The 14,066-nt window shown below is 36.3% G+C and overlaps 1 protein-coding gene across 6 annotated transcripts in view; it reads right to left on the bottom strand.

Moving 5' to 3' along the window:
- The window catches only part of LOC107659847 (DENN domain-containing protein 5B), a 38,915-nt gene that overhangs the window by 13,126 nt on the left and 11,723 nt on the right, over positions 1-14,066 (bottom strand). For 4 of the 6 annotated variants that reach the window (XM_016448922.1, XM_016448923.1, XM_016448925.1 and 1 more), the window contains exons 2-7: positions 12,370-12,429; positions 8,379-8,488; positions 6,367-7,093; positions 4,437-4,624; positions 847-1,422; positions 451-682 (exon numbers count right to left, since the gene is read on the bottom strand). In XM_016448922.1, the coding sequence (XP_016304408.1) occupies positions 451-682; positions 847-1,422; positions 4,437-4,624; positions 6,367-7,093; positions 8,379-8,488; positions 12,370-12,429 (1,893 nt within the window). Of the gene's footprint in view, positions 1-450; positions 683-846; positions 1,423-4,436; positions 4,625-6,366; positions 7,094-7,365; positions 7,893-8,378; positions 8,489-12,369; positions 12,430-14,066 lie in introns of those variants that run through there. The other 2 variants (XM_016448924.1, XM_016448928.1) reach the window with 2 other exon arrangements.

Here is a 14,066-nt window from a genome sequence, read left to right as displayed (position 1 = left end):
TCTTACCGACCTCAAACTTTTGAATGGAAGAGTATATTCAAGTAAAATAAGAAATTCTAGGGGGAATAACTAAAAATGTATGGTTGGTTGTATGGTTTTATCCTATGGGATTTTATGAGATTATGAAAAGTCATCCATATTCCATTCCACACAAAACTTTTCTTTGGAAAAATGTGCTCATTTGAACACAAATTACGTTAAAGATGAAGAGTGCAATTTCTGTGTCAAGATATTAATTTATTATTTTTTCTCCCCCTGTCTGATATTGTTTGGACAAAGGATCACTGGTTGGTTGAGTCAGAGATCAACATGTCGAGCAATGTTTTGAAAATTTTAATAGTAGAAACTTCAAAAGGCTTAAACAATTGACTTTGCACATTAAACTATGATAAAACATCAAATACATTTTACTTTAATATATTATGAGAAGTCAATCTCAATGTTTCTTACCCGACTCTTTGAGGAAGGTGCATTTCTGGTAAACAGATGAGCGCAAGCTGGGTGCGCGAACATTGTAGAGACGGGCCTTCTCAATGCGTCCGTCAAACACTCGAAGGAGGGGTTCTTTCTCCTCCCACTGAGACATGATCTTGTTGTCGATGAAGGTGGCAAACATTTGTGTTTCAATGAAATGGGACAGGAAGGGCAAGTACGGTTCCGGCTGGTCGGAAAGGAATGAGGCCTAAAGAGAAATCAAATGAAAGAACTTATATGGAGGTACCATCTGAAACTTTTGATGAAAACTTTGCTACAAGACCAATACAAAAGTGCCTAACTAAACTACAACAAAAATATTAAGAGCGTGTCTAATTAGTTTTGCTAATAAGTGTGTAGAATGTAAGTCACCTTGTCAAAGTTGTGCATTTGCTCTCTATTGGTCAGCCAGGACTCCAAATCTGGTGAGTTCTGAATCACAAACGACTCGTAGTCCGCGAACATTGTCGCAAAGCGTGCAGCGAACACCTCCCTCAGCTGCACGTTCAGTTTAGCGTTCCTCAGCTCCTCTTCCTCGGCAGGAGACCTTCCTCCCACGCCCTCCTCCCCTACAGCTTTCTGCCCCGCTGCCAATGCCTCCAGACGGGCCACTTTCACCCCAGTCCTTTTGGCCAGAGCCTGCAGACGCTCCAGAGTCGGGTTGACCTGAAGAAGTTCCAGCACGTCCAGCGCCTCTCCACCGAGGTTGCCATTCTTTCTGTCATCCACCAGCTCACTCAGGGATGTGCTCTTCAGCTCCTTCACCAGCATGGAGGTCTGCGAGCTTACAGCTGGTTCTGGGGAGGCGCTGCCCCCCTCAGGAGACAGACCAAAACTGAGCAATACCTCACTGAGTTCCTGGATGAATTCGGTCTTGTTGGGGAACTGAGGGAAGTCTTCAGGCAGCTCAATGCAGTGGCTGTCGATGTCAACAAAACACAGGTTCGCCTGAGGAGAGAAAGGAGCCGTGCAACTTAACATTTACGCTTCAAGCCACACATCTAAGTCTGCAATTGCAGGAGTTCAAGTTTTGCTGTACAACACTTTTATTATTTGTTATTAAATGTCACCAGGCTGATGTTTCTGTAATTACACTTCAACCTGTAGTATAATGCAACAATAAACAATAATGCTGTGACAAAGGAAATGTGTTTGTGTGTGTGTGTGTATAAATGGGTCAATGACAAACAAGTGTTTTTAAATGCTTTGAAGTAAAACATTTTAAAATGTATTTTACTTTATATATACACAGTCAAACCAAAAATTATTCAGACACCAGATATATATATTTTTTTTTTACTAGTGGGTGCAGTTCATTTATGCAAGTGAGGATAGCAAAATAAAGTAAACTGTGACTTATTATACCCAAAAATTGTGGACTACCAGTAAAATTGATTAAAAAATTTGGGACCAAAAACTATTCAGACACTTTGACCTGACCATGTTTTGCTTAAGTGTTTTTTTCTTTAATAGCTAAAGCGACATTTTTACATCAAAGACTGAACAAAATTAAGCATTGCTTGGTAATTGGTTGACCTAAATTGGTATGATCTAATTGTGTACTTAAATTTAACAGCTGACAGCTAATTCAACCGAATCCATTACATACCTTTCTATCAAAATGATCTGACATTATCAAGATGAATGAACTCTGAGTTCTTGTCATATTTTATTACCATTTTCTAAACTATAGCAAATAAACTGTGATAATGTGAGAAATGTTGAAGGCGTCTGAAATTTTGGTTTGACTATTTATAATTAATTTTTTTGGGTCATAAATTAATATTATATATATACACAAATATATAATATAATATAATATAATATAATATAAAGTAATTTAAGACCAAAAAAATGAGTGTATCTCGGTAAAAAAAAAAAAAGTAATCCAAAATAATAGCCTGGCAAAATAATCACTACATTAACATGAAGATTACATTATAAGCCAACTTCATTGTGAAAAATTACAGTATTCAAACACACACACTGACCCAAGTTGCAATAGAAATCATCAGCTGTACTGACCTAATAACCAAAGCCAACATCTGGAATTAGGTTAAATCAATCCAATGGATCATTAGAAATCTCACTGTGTGACACATTGCTGTTCAGTCACATGCAATGCAGCTCATGCAGTCAAAATGCCCTCAAGTGAGTGTGTGTGAGAGTGACCTTGTTGCTGTAAAAATAAATCAGTCAAGCAGAACTATCCGTTCTGTCAGGCCACAATGCTGACAGCCTGTCAGAAACCAGCATTCGGGCCAGTATGTATGTGTTTGACCTAGCTAAATAAAAACACTACATCTTTTTTCCTATTAAAAAAATGCTAGTTACTTTAGGTTCATATTTATGACTGTCTTCATTTCATATGAGTGCACATAATTTGAAATGTGCGTCAGATTTTTTTAATGTCTCCTTTTACACTGCTACATAAACATGAGTGTGTGCATACATGTAGGTTTGTGGGTAAAAATACATGGGTAAAAACAATGGACAGGAGCTGAAGCATAATAATTTAACTAAATGTCACTGTTAGCCATACTCGGAGTGCTGTTACACAAGGACTTATCAGAAAACCTCAAGTGGTTTTAAAGCAAGGATAAGGAAACGGTTGTGAGGAGAGCAGCATTTTAGCAGAATCCAGCCTCAAGAGATGACTACGGAAATGGCAATCCCAAAATGCCCAGTAACAAGGTCAGTGAGAAAAAGATGGTGGATGAGGCAAAATGTAAATAACAATTAATAATAATTTTATTGCATTTTTTATATTCCTCAATATTTGTGTGCTGTGCATTTTAATGAGTTTTATTAAGAGTATTATTTCTAGAGTTTCTACACTACTGTTCAAAAGTGAGTTTTTTTTTAAGAAATTCAAACTTTTATTCAGCATAGATGCATTAAATTGATCAAAAGTGACAGTAAAGACTAAGACATTCATAATGTTAAAACATTTTCTATTTCAAATAAATGATGTTCATTTGAAAGTTCTAATCAGTGAATCCTGAAAATATCACAGTATATTAAGCAGTACAACAGTTTTCAATATTGATAACAACAAATGTTTCTTGAGCAGCAAATCAGCATATTAGAATGATTTCTGAAGGATCATGTGACACTGAAAACTGGAGTAACGGCTGCTGAAAATTCAGCTTTGCCATCACAGGAATAGATCACATTTTAAAATATATTAAAATAGAAAACTATTATTTTAAATTGTCTTAATACAGTAATTACCAATATTTGTGTTTTTAAATGTAACAAATCAACTTGATCAAATAAATACAGCCTTGGTGAACATAAGAGAATTTTTTCAAAAATATTTCAAAATCCTACCGACCCCAAACTTTTAAACATTAACTTACATAAGCAAACAGCAAACAGAAACACAAAAGTGATGCAGTAAAATGGAAACCCATGCTGCTTTCCCAAAATGAGCCATCTCCTGTTCCCCTTCGGTCTCACTCTTGATGCCATTTGTCTTTTTTTTCTGGGTCAGAGTGACTTCAAAGAGAAAGCATAGCAGGGAATCTGGATGCTGAGTTACGGAAAATGGGATTTAGGGATGAGGATGTGGGGAAGCCTTGCAGCATCCAGATGGACAAACCATGAATAATTAACCTCTGCTAAGAATTCTGATACAGCACGACACAAAGAAACGAAGGCTCTGAAGCTAATGTAACACATCAAACATGGAAGCACTGTATTCACGCTAAGAAATAAGAGGGAAACAAGGATTGTAAAAGAAGAGCCTCATACTGGTCAGGCTATTTTCAGCAAAGGCCTCTGGTGCTTTTTAAAGGCATTGAGAGCATTCTAATAGGCAGATCCATCCATCGTCACCAGCCAATCCGGCTCAAAGTTATAAAGCCTCTTAAAAAAACAGCCCACTTGATGGAGGCGTCCACATCCCAGGAATTTCTAAGTGGCTGTGGTGAGAAAAAGTGTGTGAATGTGCAGGTTACCTCTTGAGGCAGCTCTAGTTTGGAGCGGTCCGTGCCCTCTTTGGACTGCAGTCCCATGAGATACGGCACAGGGGCGTCCAGGAAGTGCAGAAGTGAAGCAGGAAGGATGGGCACATACACATGCTGCCACTGGAACGGGAACAGCAACGTTGTGATTCCCTCTGCAACCACCATGAGCCTCTGGTAATCTAGATGTACACAGACAAAAGAAAAGTCAAAATAACTTCAAATGACAAAAATGATTATAAGAAATCATTATACAATACAAATATGTAATTAATACATTTAAGTTCATTGAAATTCACTTTTTGCTACCAGCAAGTGAATTATTTAAATAAAATTTACCGGCCTTAAAATACGTCTTACCAGCCATGAAACCTTATTCTGCATTATAGAAAAATAAATAAATAAACACAAATAAATAAAATAATAATAATAACAAATTAAAAGAAATTAATGATAAAGAAATCAAATGTAAAAAAAATAAAAATTTTATATCATAATATGTCTTTTCTTTTTGTAATTTGATGCGTGATTAATTTGTGATTAAGTACATCAATTAATCACCACATTGAGTAATTAATAAATTAATTTTTTGATCACTTTACAGCCCTAGTATATTGTTTTTTTGTCAATATAAAAGTTAATTATTGTTTTTCCCTACTATAATATATATGCATAACAGTGAAGATCCTAACCATGAATTATGTTGAAATTCCTAAAACTGGCTGGCAAATCTGTTTATTGAATCATCAAAGTCATTTTTTTCTACTTGCCTTTGGCACTTGATGATGGTTCAATTTGGGCCCAAGTTAAGTTAGATGAAAAGCAACTTATCACATAATACTCTATGGTGGACTTACTAAAACAGGGCAATGTTATTATTAATAGATGTTTCTCATAAAAATCTCATCATTTGTTTATATGGAGAACAGTCAGAGGAATTCATTAGCATGTGTATCAGCTTGTGTTTACTGAAAAGCATATGTGCTGCAGCAGGGTAATGTAATATTCATTAGGCTCCTCCACATTCACCCAGTCTCCACATCAAAGGCCCTGCAAAGATGCACTTGCCAAAATCAGAACTCTAATTTAAATGCTTAAATAAGAGATTAACTGATCTGCATACAGCGAATACTTGAGTCAAACACAAACAGCCTGTAAGCTTGATATAAAAGTAGAGCTTGCCAATTGGTTAATACATTTGAAATGGAATTAATTAAACCACATAATTATCATAGCATTAAGACAATTAATCATTAGAAATAACCACAGAAAGTCAATATATAGTTTGGAAACTGCATTACTGTAATAATATTTTATCATGTAATAATAGTAAAAAATAATACAATGAAATAAAGAAAACAAAAATAAACCACATAAAACAAAAGCAATATGCACCAAACAAAAGCAAACAAACCCATGCAAACGCAAATGAATATGAACAAAACAAATTAAAGCAAAAGAAACCAGGCACAACCAAACAAAAACAATAGCAAACAAAGCCAAACAAAACCGAACGAAACAAAAGAAAATGAAAGCAAAATAAAACATTCAAAACCAAAGTAATATGAACAAAACCAGTCGAAACTACACAGAACAAAAGAAAACAAAGCACGACCAAACACATATGAAAGCAAAGCCAAATGAAAGCAAACAAAGCCAACTTAGCCAAGCGAAACCGAACGAAACCAAATGAAACAAGCGGAACACACAAAACAACCTGAAACAGTCAAAACCAAATGAAAGCAAACAAAAAGAGAGACTAAACAAGTATTAACAAAACAAACGAAAGCAAAAAATACAAAACAAAACAAAACCATACGAAAGCAAGCACAAGTGGATAAATCTGGACTAGGCAGGTGCAAACAAAGACGACCAAACAAAACAAAAAACATATTTCCTAAGCTAAAAACTGTAGGTTCCTTACCTTGTGAGTAGAGAAGGATCTGCATCTCTAGTAGGACACAAGTAAAAATCTGCACCAGATTTTCCACTCCCAACAACTGGAAGGCCTCACTCAGTGGGAAATCAGCCAACGGCAGCTCCCCAACACCAGGCCTCTGGCACAGGATAGGTTCATACACTCCGTGGAACTTCAAAGAGCGTCCAGGCGGCGGCAAAGGTACTTCATAGAGGATGTTGTAGATGTAGCTTTCCAAAGGAAGTGGGGGTGGCTGATGGGAGATGACAGCACGGTGCACCTGGGACAGGAAGTGTTTACAGGCGTGCATGAAGGGCATGGGTGTGATTAAACACATAGCTTTGGACACGTACAGAGTGTCACGAACAGAATCGTAGCCTTCGCCGGAGCAGCCACAGCTCCTGCGGCCCCCTTGTGAGGAGGAAGTTGAGGAAGGAGACTCAACTTCATCCAGGCTGCTGGCTAAAGAGTCCATACTAGAGGAGGATGAGGACGATGAGGAAGAGGATGACGACGACGGGCAGTTATGGGCAGATGCATTATGCTCTGCTTGGTGCATCTGGAGTAGCGTCTGCATGGCGGAGCAGATCTGAGGGCTGGTCACCTCCTCGTAGAAGGTGTGAACGAAACCATAAGTGCGGGATCCGTCTTCTCTTGTGATGAGGAAAGAGTGGAACTGTGGGGTACGACTGTCACGCTGTGTTCGGAATGACAGACCTTTGGGCATGCAGAGCTGAAGAGAAAGAGAGAGAAAATTACTTGTTGCTTCAGTAACTATACATTTCTTAATGTTGCCTTTATTGTGCATTTTTATATATGCAGGGCTTCTACGGTTTACATTTCCAGCAACATCAAAAAACAAATTTTATCCAGACCTTGGAGGACTGAGAACTGAAATGGAGTTCTGTGATTGCAAGCTGTCTTTCAAGCACTTTTAATGTGTGTGTATAAAGTTTTATGTGCGAACCTCTGCAGATAAGAGACTGGCCTTGAAAAATTACTCACACAGGAACGTTATTACGTTTTTTTTTTTCTCAAATGATGTGATGGCACCATGACTGGCAGCGCTGAACACTTCAGGTGTTCCTTTTACAGAGTGAGAACATGCACAATGAGCCGTTTCCATGCCGATGTAAGCAGAGAGCCTGGGTTGAATAATTGATGCTGGTGTCACTACTGCCAAGCTTCCGTTTACGTTTGCCGATGGAAAAAACGACCTTGCAGCACAGGAACGATAGGTCAGAAGTTTTCGTTACCTCTGCATGCTCTGGGGCGGTAACACAAACCCTTCGGCTGATCACTGCATGCAACCACAGAGTGAGTGAGAGGCTGTGTGTACATGTTATGACACTCCAAATCAATGCAGATACAGATCTTTCTTATGACTAATGTGAGAAATAGTGAGATTGTGTGTGGGAATTTATTTGAAACAGAAAACAAACAAGTTTAGATGAGTTGGACATGATAAATTTGTCATAAAAATTCACCCAAGTCATCAAGCCTCAGCATGCTCTGAAAGGCACGTGTCCCAGACATACTTCAAACAAAACATAATAAAAAAAATTTAAAAAGCACAACATCACAAATCAAAACAAACAAACACACAAAACAAGAATAATAAAATATAAAATAAATGAATAAACAAAAATAAAACTTAAAACAAAACAATAGAATGATACAAAACAAAAAGAATCAAACAAAACAACCAAAAACAAAACTCTAAAACAAAAAAAAACACATCACAAAAACAAACACACAAAATAAGAATAATAAAATAAACAAAATAAGACTCCAAACAAAACACAAAACAAAAGGATAAAACAAAACACAACCAAAACAAAACTCTAAAACAAAAGGGAAAAAACAAAAGGATTGTAGAAAACGAACACAAAACAAATTGAATGATATAAAACAAAAGAATGATGTAAAACATTAAAAACATTCAAATCACTGCTGGAGGTAATAAATCAAAGGCGTAAACCAAAGAGGTAAAAGTGTCAAGTACTGAAGTCACTTACCATGTTGACAGCATCCTGGTCAAATGGGTTGCACTCGATGTTCTCTGGGTAGTGGGCAAGCACTTTGGATTTGAAGGTCCTTTTGAGGGGGCTCTGATCAAAGTTTTCCCCTGCAGAGAGGAATGGAATAAGTATTAAGGAGAGTAGAGGATTGGAAACATCTTTTAAAATATTCATAAGCTTTAGAATGCAAAAGCTATGGTACGAGTGTGTCTGAATTTTTATACATGGTCGTAAATAAGAAGAGGTTTGTCATGTGTCTTAGCTACACTGCATTAAACTGATAAAAGTTTCATGGTTTCGCCACTAAACTGCAAGGCCTTTTGAGAGGATGGTACTGTATGGAGATATCCACATAAACAAGTTACATCTGCTTAGTTGTGCTGAACCTTAGGGTGTTTACTTGAATGTATATTTCAACATACAGTTAAATAAATCTTGCACAATACTCTAAGACACATTTCACACCTTCTTTTGATAGCTTAATAACTTGTTGAAACAAACGTTGCTGTGACATGTTTACTACAACTCTCTCAGGTACGTTGGACAGAGTAATCCACTTGTATTTACCATGTAAATGTGACCTAGATACGACACCTGTCTCTGAGGGGATAGTGTTGGTGTGAGCAGGATTCCTCACCCTCTAATCTCAACATACATACACCCACATCTGGTTTGTTCACCATGATCAGCAGCATTCATTTTCCCCCTCATATACCCCAAAATAAGAATGTGATAATTGATTAATGATATGTTGATCAATAAATTTCTATCATGACAAAAAAAATGTATGCAAAAGATTTTAGGATGGTAATGGATATGACAATGTTAATGTATTTGGTCTCAGCGGAATAAATCTACTACGCTGCTGAATTGCTGCTGCTGTTGGTTATTGCTGTAGTTGTAGATTATTGCTGCTGCTTCTGCAAAGCAAGTACAGGAACTCGCTATTGCCAATGCATACGCTGATATGGTGCTGTGAGTATTAAGACATACTGCTGTGGCACAAATGGCATATAAAATAACCCGTAGCAGATCTATACAGGTGGAGCTGGGGAAGGTGGAGGGTTTCAGAGGAACTCTGAAAGCGCGCTGCGAAATGCTCTAGCAAATGCTAACCAGCCATTTAAATGTAAAGCAGAAAGCTCATTGGCTGCATATGTGACATGAACCAATCAGCTTGAGCCAAGTAGTTTAATGCTGTGAATATCATCAGTTTGCGTTAACGACCCATCAGCATGTGCCATCTAGAGTTTCATGACAGAGCTTGGCATAAATAAATGAACAAACAAACATTTCAGTAAAAACAATAATAACTAATATTGAGAACAGTCTATTATAATATAATAAATGTTACTAATAAATATTTTTAATATATGCACAATATGTTTAGGATATCAAATTTATTTTAATGAATCATTAGCAGAAAATTAGATTTATAGTTAGCGGTTTTGCTTTAATATTGAATATTATTTATATTTCAGTTTTATACTTTGGTTATTGCTTTCAAGAGTTGTTGTTATCATTATCATATGCTCACTTCAATTTGCACATTTTTTAATGATAACATTGGGTAAAAATGTGGAATATTCAACTAAATTATACGAAAGATTGATTATCAAAACAGTATTAATGGGATTTTCAGCCTTTATTGACATATTTGAACCTATATCTTTCATGTGAGCACCAAGGCTTGATGTGTGTAGAGTGCATGTTTACCACTACACCAGAGTTATATTTGTATTATTAAATATATTAAAAAAATGAAAATGCGTCAATAACCACATTTGTTTAGGGCAAATAGGTTCAAATCTTGTGTTGGCACACAATGATGGTCTAAAAACAACAGGGAAGCACTGTGTCACTTTCTACCATCATGAACGCAACAGTTTCATGAGAAACAGTTGCTTTTCTGGCTCAGTGCATGTTACTGTGCCTCAAACAGGCTGACACATGCAGCCCATGGTGTTAGATGAAAACAGCATAGCTTTGACAGCAAAACACAAGCGGGAACACCGATTGGAAAAGCGCCATGAACGTCACAACAGTGCAGATTACAGGAGCAGACAGTGTGTCATGCAGGATCTGGGTCTGATCAGAGTTAAAATGCACAGATTTAAATCAAATGAATGTGAAGCAGACAAGATAGAGCGTGCAGTTAGCATAAAACGATAAACAAGACAACTAACTGATGATACAGACGTTACAAGTACAATCTTGATGAGATGAAAACAGCACTCAGGCACTCCGAAAGAGGCAAGGTAATCAGGATTGAGTCTAATTAACAACCTAGCTCATGTTTTGTCATGTAAGAAGATTATTTACAGCGCAAGTCTGTGCTGTGGGGTGAACTAGCGGTGATTTGGCAGGAGAGACTGTGTGACAGCCCTGGGCATTAACTAACAGGAAGGGACAGGGAGGAGGAGAAATCTACTAAAGCCCTTTATAACAGAGAGAGTCTGAGGTCGCAGGCATACACGTGAGAAAGAGAGAGACTGATGCAAACACCCCATAAGGTGATAGAAGGAACAGCAGGAGAACAGCAGAAAAACAAGACGGGGAGGGAGAAAGACAGGCAGTGTTGCAAAAGAAGAGGAACTGATTTAAAATAACAAGCTGAGGCAAATGACCCACATTTAACTATGATGCATTCCGCAAACCGAGAGAGAACGAGAGGAAAAGAGGGAGGAAGTAGTGAGGACCGAAAGCTAAATGACAACAATGACCCCGTTTACACTTGGTTTTCAGTCTTGGTTCATTCTGATATGTAGCAAATGTTTAATCAATCCTTGATGGATATAATGAAGTCCTGTAGAGTTTTCCAAACTGAACAGCCCATTTCTTTCGGAAATACATCAAATTACAGAAGCAAAATGGGTTGCAATTGACATTAATGTGTTTTTAATATGTCCAATCAAGTCAAGTGGTAGCCAAAAACACATTACATTACATTTGTATATATTATATAAAGGTAAATATTAATCTGTTCTGATGCAACCCGGATAGCTAAATGATAAATTAAAATGAGGGCTTTTAAATGGTTAGAAGCAGCTCCAAAACAAAATAACTACTCAATCCAAGAAAGTGCTTATATTTATTTGCACAGATCTGCAGCAACATTAAAATTGTGGATATTAAATTTATTTTATTTACACATTTGACTGATAAATGTGAAAATAATATTAAACATTCAGTAATATTAAAATTCTATAAGCTTTAACAATTAAAATATTAAAATATAAAATTTTTATAATATATTTATTCTAAATTAATAAAAATGAAAAACTATGATTTATACACTAATTTATCATTGTATAAATGTAATAATACAATAAGAATGAATAATATAAATAATAATAATTATAACAACATTCTAATATATTAAAATAAAATACATTTTAAAAATTACATCTCTAAATCATGTATCTATACATTTAATCAATAAGTATTACAATAATATTAAATAATCTATAAAATTGAAATTCCAATCTTTAAATAATTAAATAAAATACTCATTTTAAAAACTGCAAGTGAATCTAAATCACAATATTAAAATGTACAGCATGAAATGTGGATATTAATTTTGAGATTTTGTGATTAGTCCAAGAGCTTGTAGCACTCCAAAGAGAAAGGAAAAATTGAAATCGCATCATATGACCCCTTCAATATTTGGGAGAAGTGCTTGGTTGTGGTGATTGTTTTCACTGCATGCAGTGCACTTAATGCACTGATGCAGTAAGCAAAATATTTAGTCAAAATCAGAAACCCTCCCATCAAAGTCTATATACACAAGTAGACACGGGATACATTTGGAAAGCATGTTAAAACCAGGTTTAAACGGCAATCTTTCTTGCCTGACCTCTTGAGATTGGATCATTCAAAGTGGATCTTAATACCAGGTGTAATCAGGGACAATAGAACGAAGGATGGGAAATAAAAATGGAGAAATTGAAGGAAGCTTAGTGGTGAGGAGGTTAATGATGACGTTTACCTGCTGCCACGGCCTCTGGATCCCTGCCCTGACGATCGGCCTCTAGCCATTGGTACAAAGCTGAGATGGCAAACACACAAACAGACAAACAAAAAGCAAAATTGTCAAACCAAACACAGAAATGGAGAAGCAAACAAAATGGATGTGTGACTGAATCCAAAGTGCAATGGCTTTGCAGACACAGACAGCGTGTGTGTTATTTTGCAGGCTGAGCAGTGATGGAGGTGAAGTGAGACATGTTTCACAGCCTCTGCTTTGGCGAGCAGCTTGACTGTAGGCCGTAATCTCGGTTGGGATGGAGACATCACGTTGTGCATGACCAGCAAGCGCTAGCAGAATATCTTAATGGTGGGTGTTAAAGGAACACGACCAGGTGGTTAAGAAATATTTACATGTGCAACCCACACACATACACGCATTCAAATACAGACTTCTATGCCTGGCTGGAAAGACATCTTCAGTTTGGCCTCAAATAGTTTGGATCATCAAAATTGGATGCGTGTTCTACCCAAATTAACAAAACAAAAAAACAAAACAAAAACTCATGGTTCAGACTGAGCCTCACTTTTCAGATACACAAAGTGTTATTAACAAAAACAAACAAAAATGAAAAACAATTTCACTTAATAGAAATAAAAATACAAACAGACTTAAATTGGGAAAAAGTACACACAAAACCAAAATTAGCTCAAATAAAATAAGAACAGTCACAAGATGATTTTAGTTTAATTTGTAATAAAATAAAATAAAAATGAAATAAATTATTTAAAGGGAAAGAACTGAGAATACATTAAGGATGACATACTACTGTAATTTATATGGTTAAAAATATATTATTGTGTATAATACAGTAATGAGAATCTAATGAGAATCTTCACTGAGAATACAGGTAATGAACAAACAATAAAACAAAAACTAATCAAATATACTTAAAATGTTGTACACAATATTAAAATTTATATAAAAATATATATAAAACATTTATTTTAGTTATTAAAGAGCCAGACGTGTTGTTCTTGAGATTCACCCACACAGGAAGCGACTGCTGTGTTATGAACGGTATTTACAGGATGACTCAGCCAGTGTGTTACGAACAAACGTCACTGCTGACTGAATGTGAATCAAGCACTCTTTGAACTCACCTAAGATCCTTACTACCTCTGCAAATCTGTTAAATCCAGCACCTGCCATACTCTTCCTCGCTTAATTAACCCATATCACACATTTTCAAAGATGCTGAATGTTAAATGCAAGTCTGCTACCTCCAAGTCCCAGAAAAATGACTACACCATGTTTTTTGTACCACTGTATTCTTTACAGTACCTTCAAGTACCAATACACTAATCATTAAGTTTCATACTAGTGTATATACAGTATATATACATATTATAATCAAAATCATCAGGTAGCACTGCAGCATTTTTTTCCAAGTGTCCATAAAAGCAGAACTTTTTCTGCATTAACACCTGGCAGCAGTGGAAGAGAGTATTGGATTTGTGATATTGAGCTTCAAAGACCAAAATCACTGGCCTCGCTCTGAGCACCATTCATTTTAAAAGTGCTGATGGAAGACAGAGAAAGAGCAAGGGACAGCACACAATGTCTCCTGCAGAGCCTTTGTCCATCCTTAACAGCGTTACGTAACTGAGCTCTAGCTATGTATGTATGTATGTATGTATGTATGTGTGTGTGTGTGT

Source organism: Sinocyclocheilus anshuiensis, unplaced genomic scaffold (genome assembly GCF_001515605.1).
Source record: "Sinocyclocheilus anshuiensis isolate Anshui unplaced genomic scaffold, SAMN03320099.WGS_v1.1 scaffold1032, whole genome shotgun sequence".
In the NCBI taxonomy this organism is placed as follows: domain Eukaryota; kingdom Metazoa; phylum Chordata; class Actinopteri; order Cypriniformes; family Cyprinidae; genus Sinocyclocheilus; species Sinocyclocheilus anshuiensis.
This window is presented reverse-complemented; position numbering and strand designations above follow the sequence as displayed.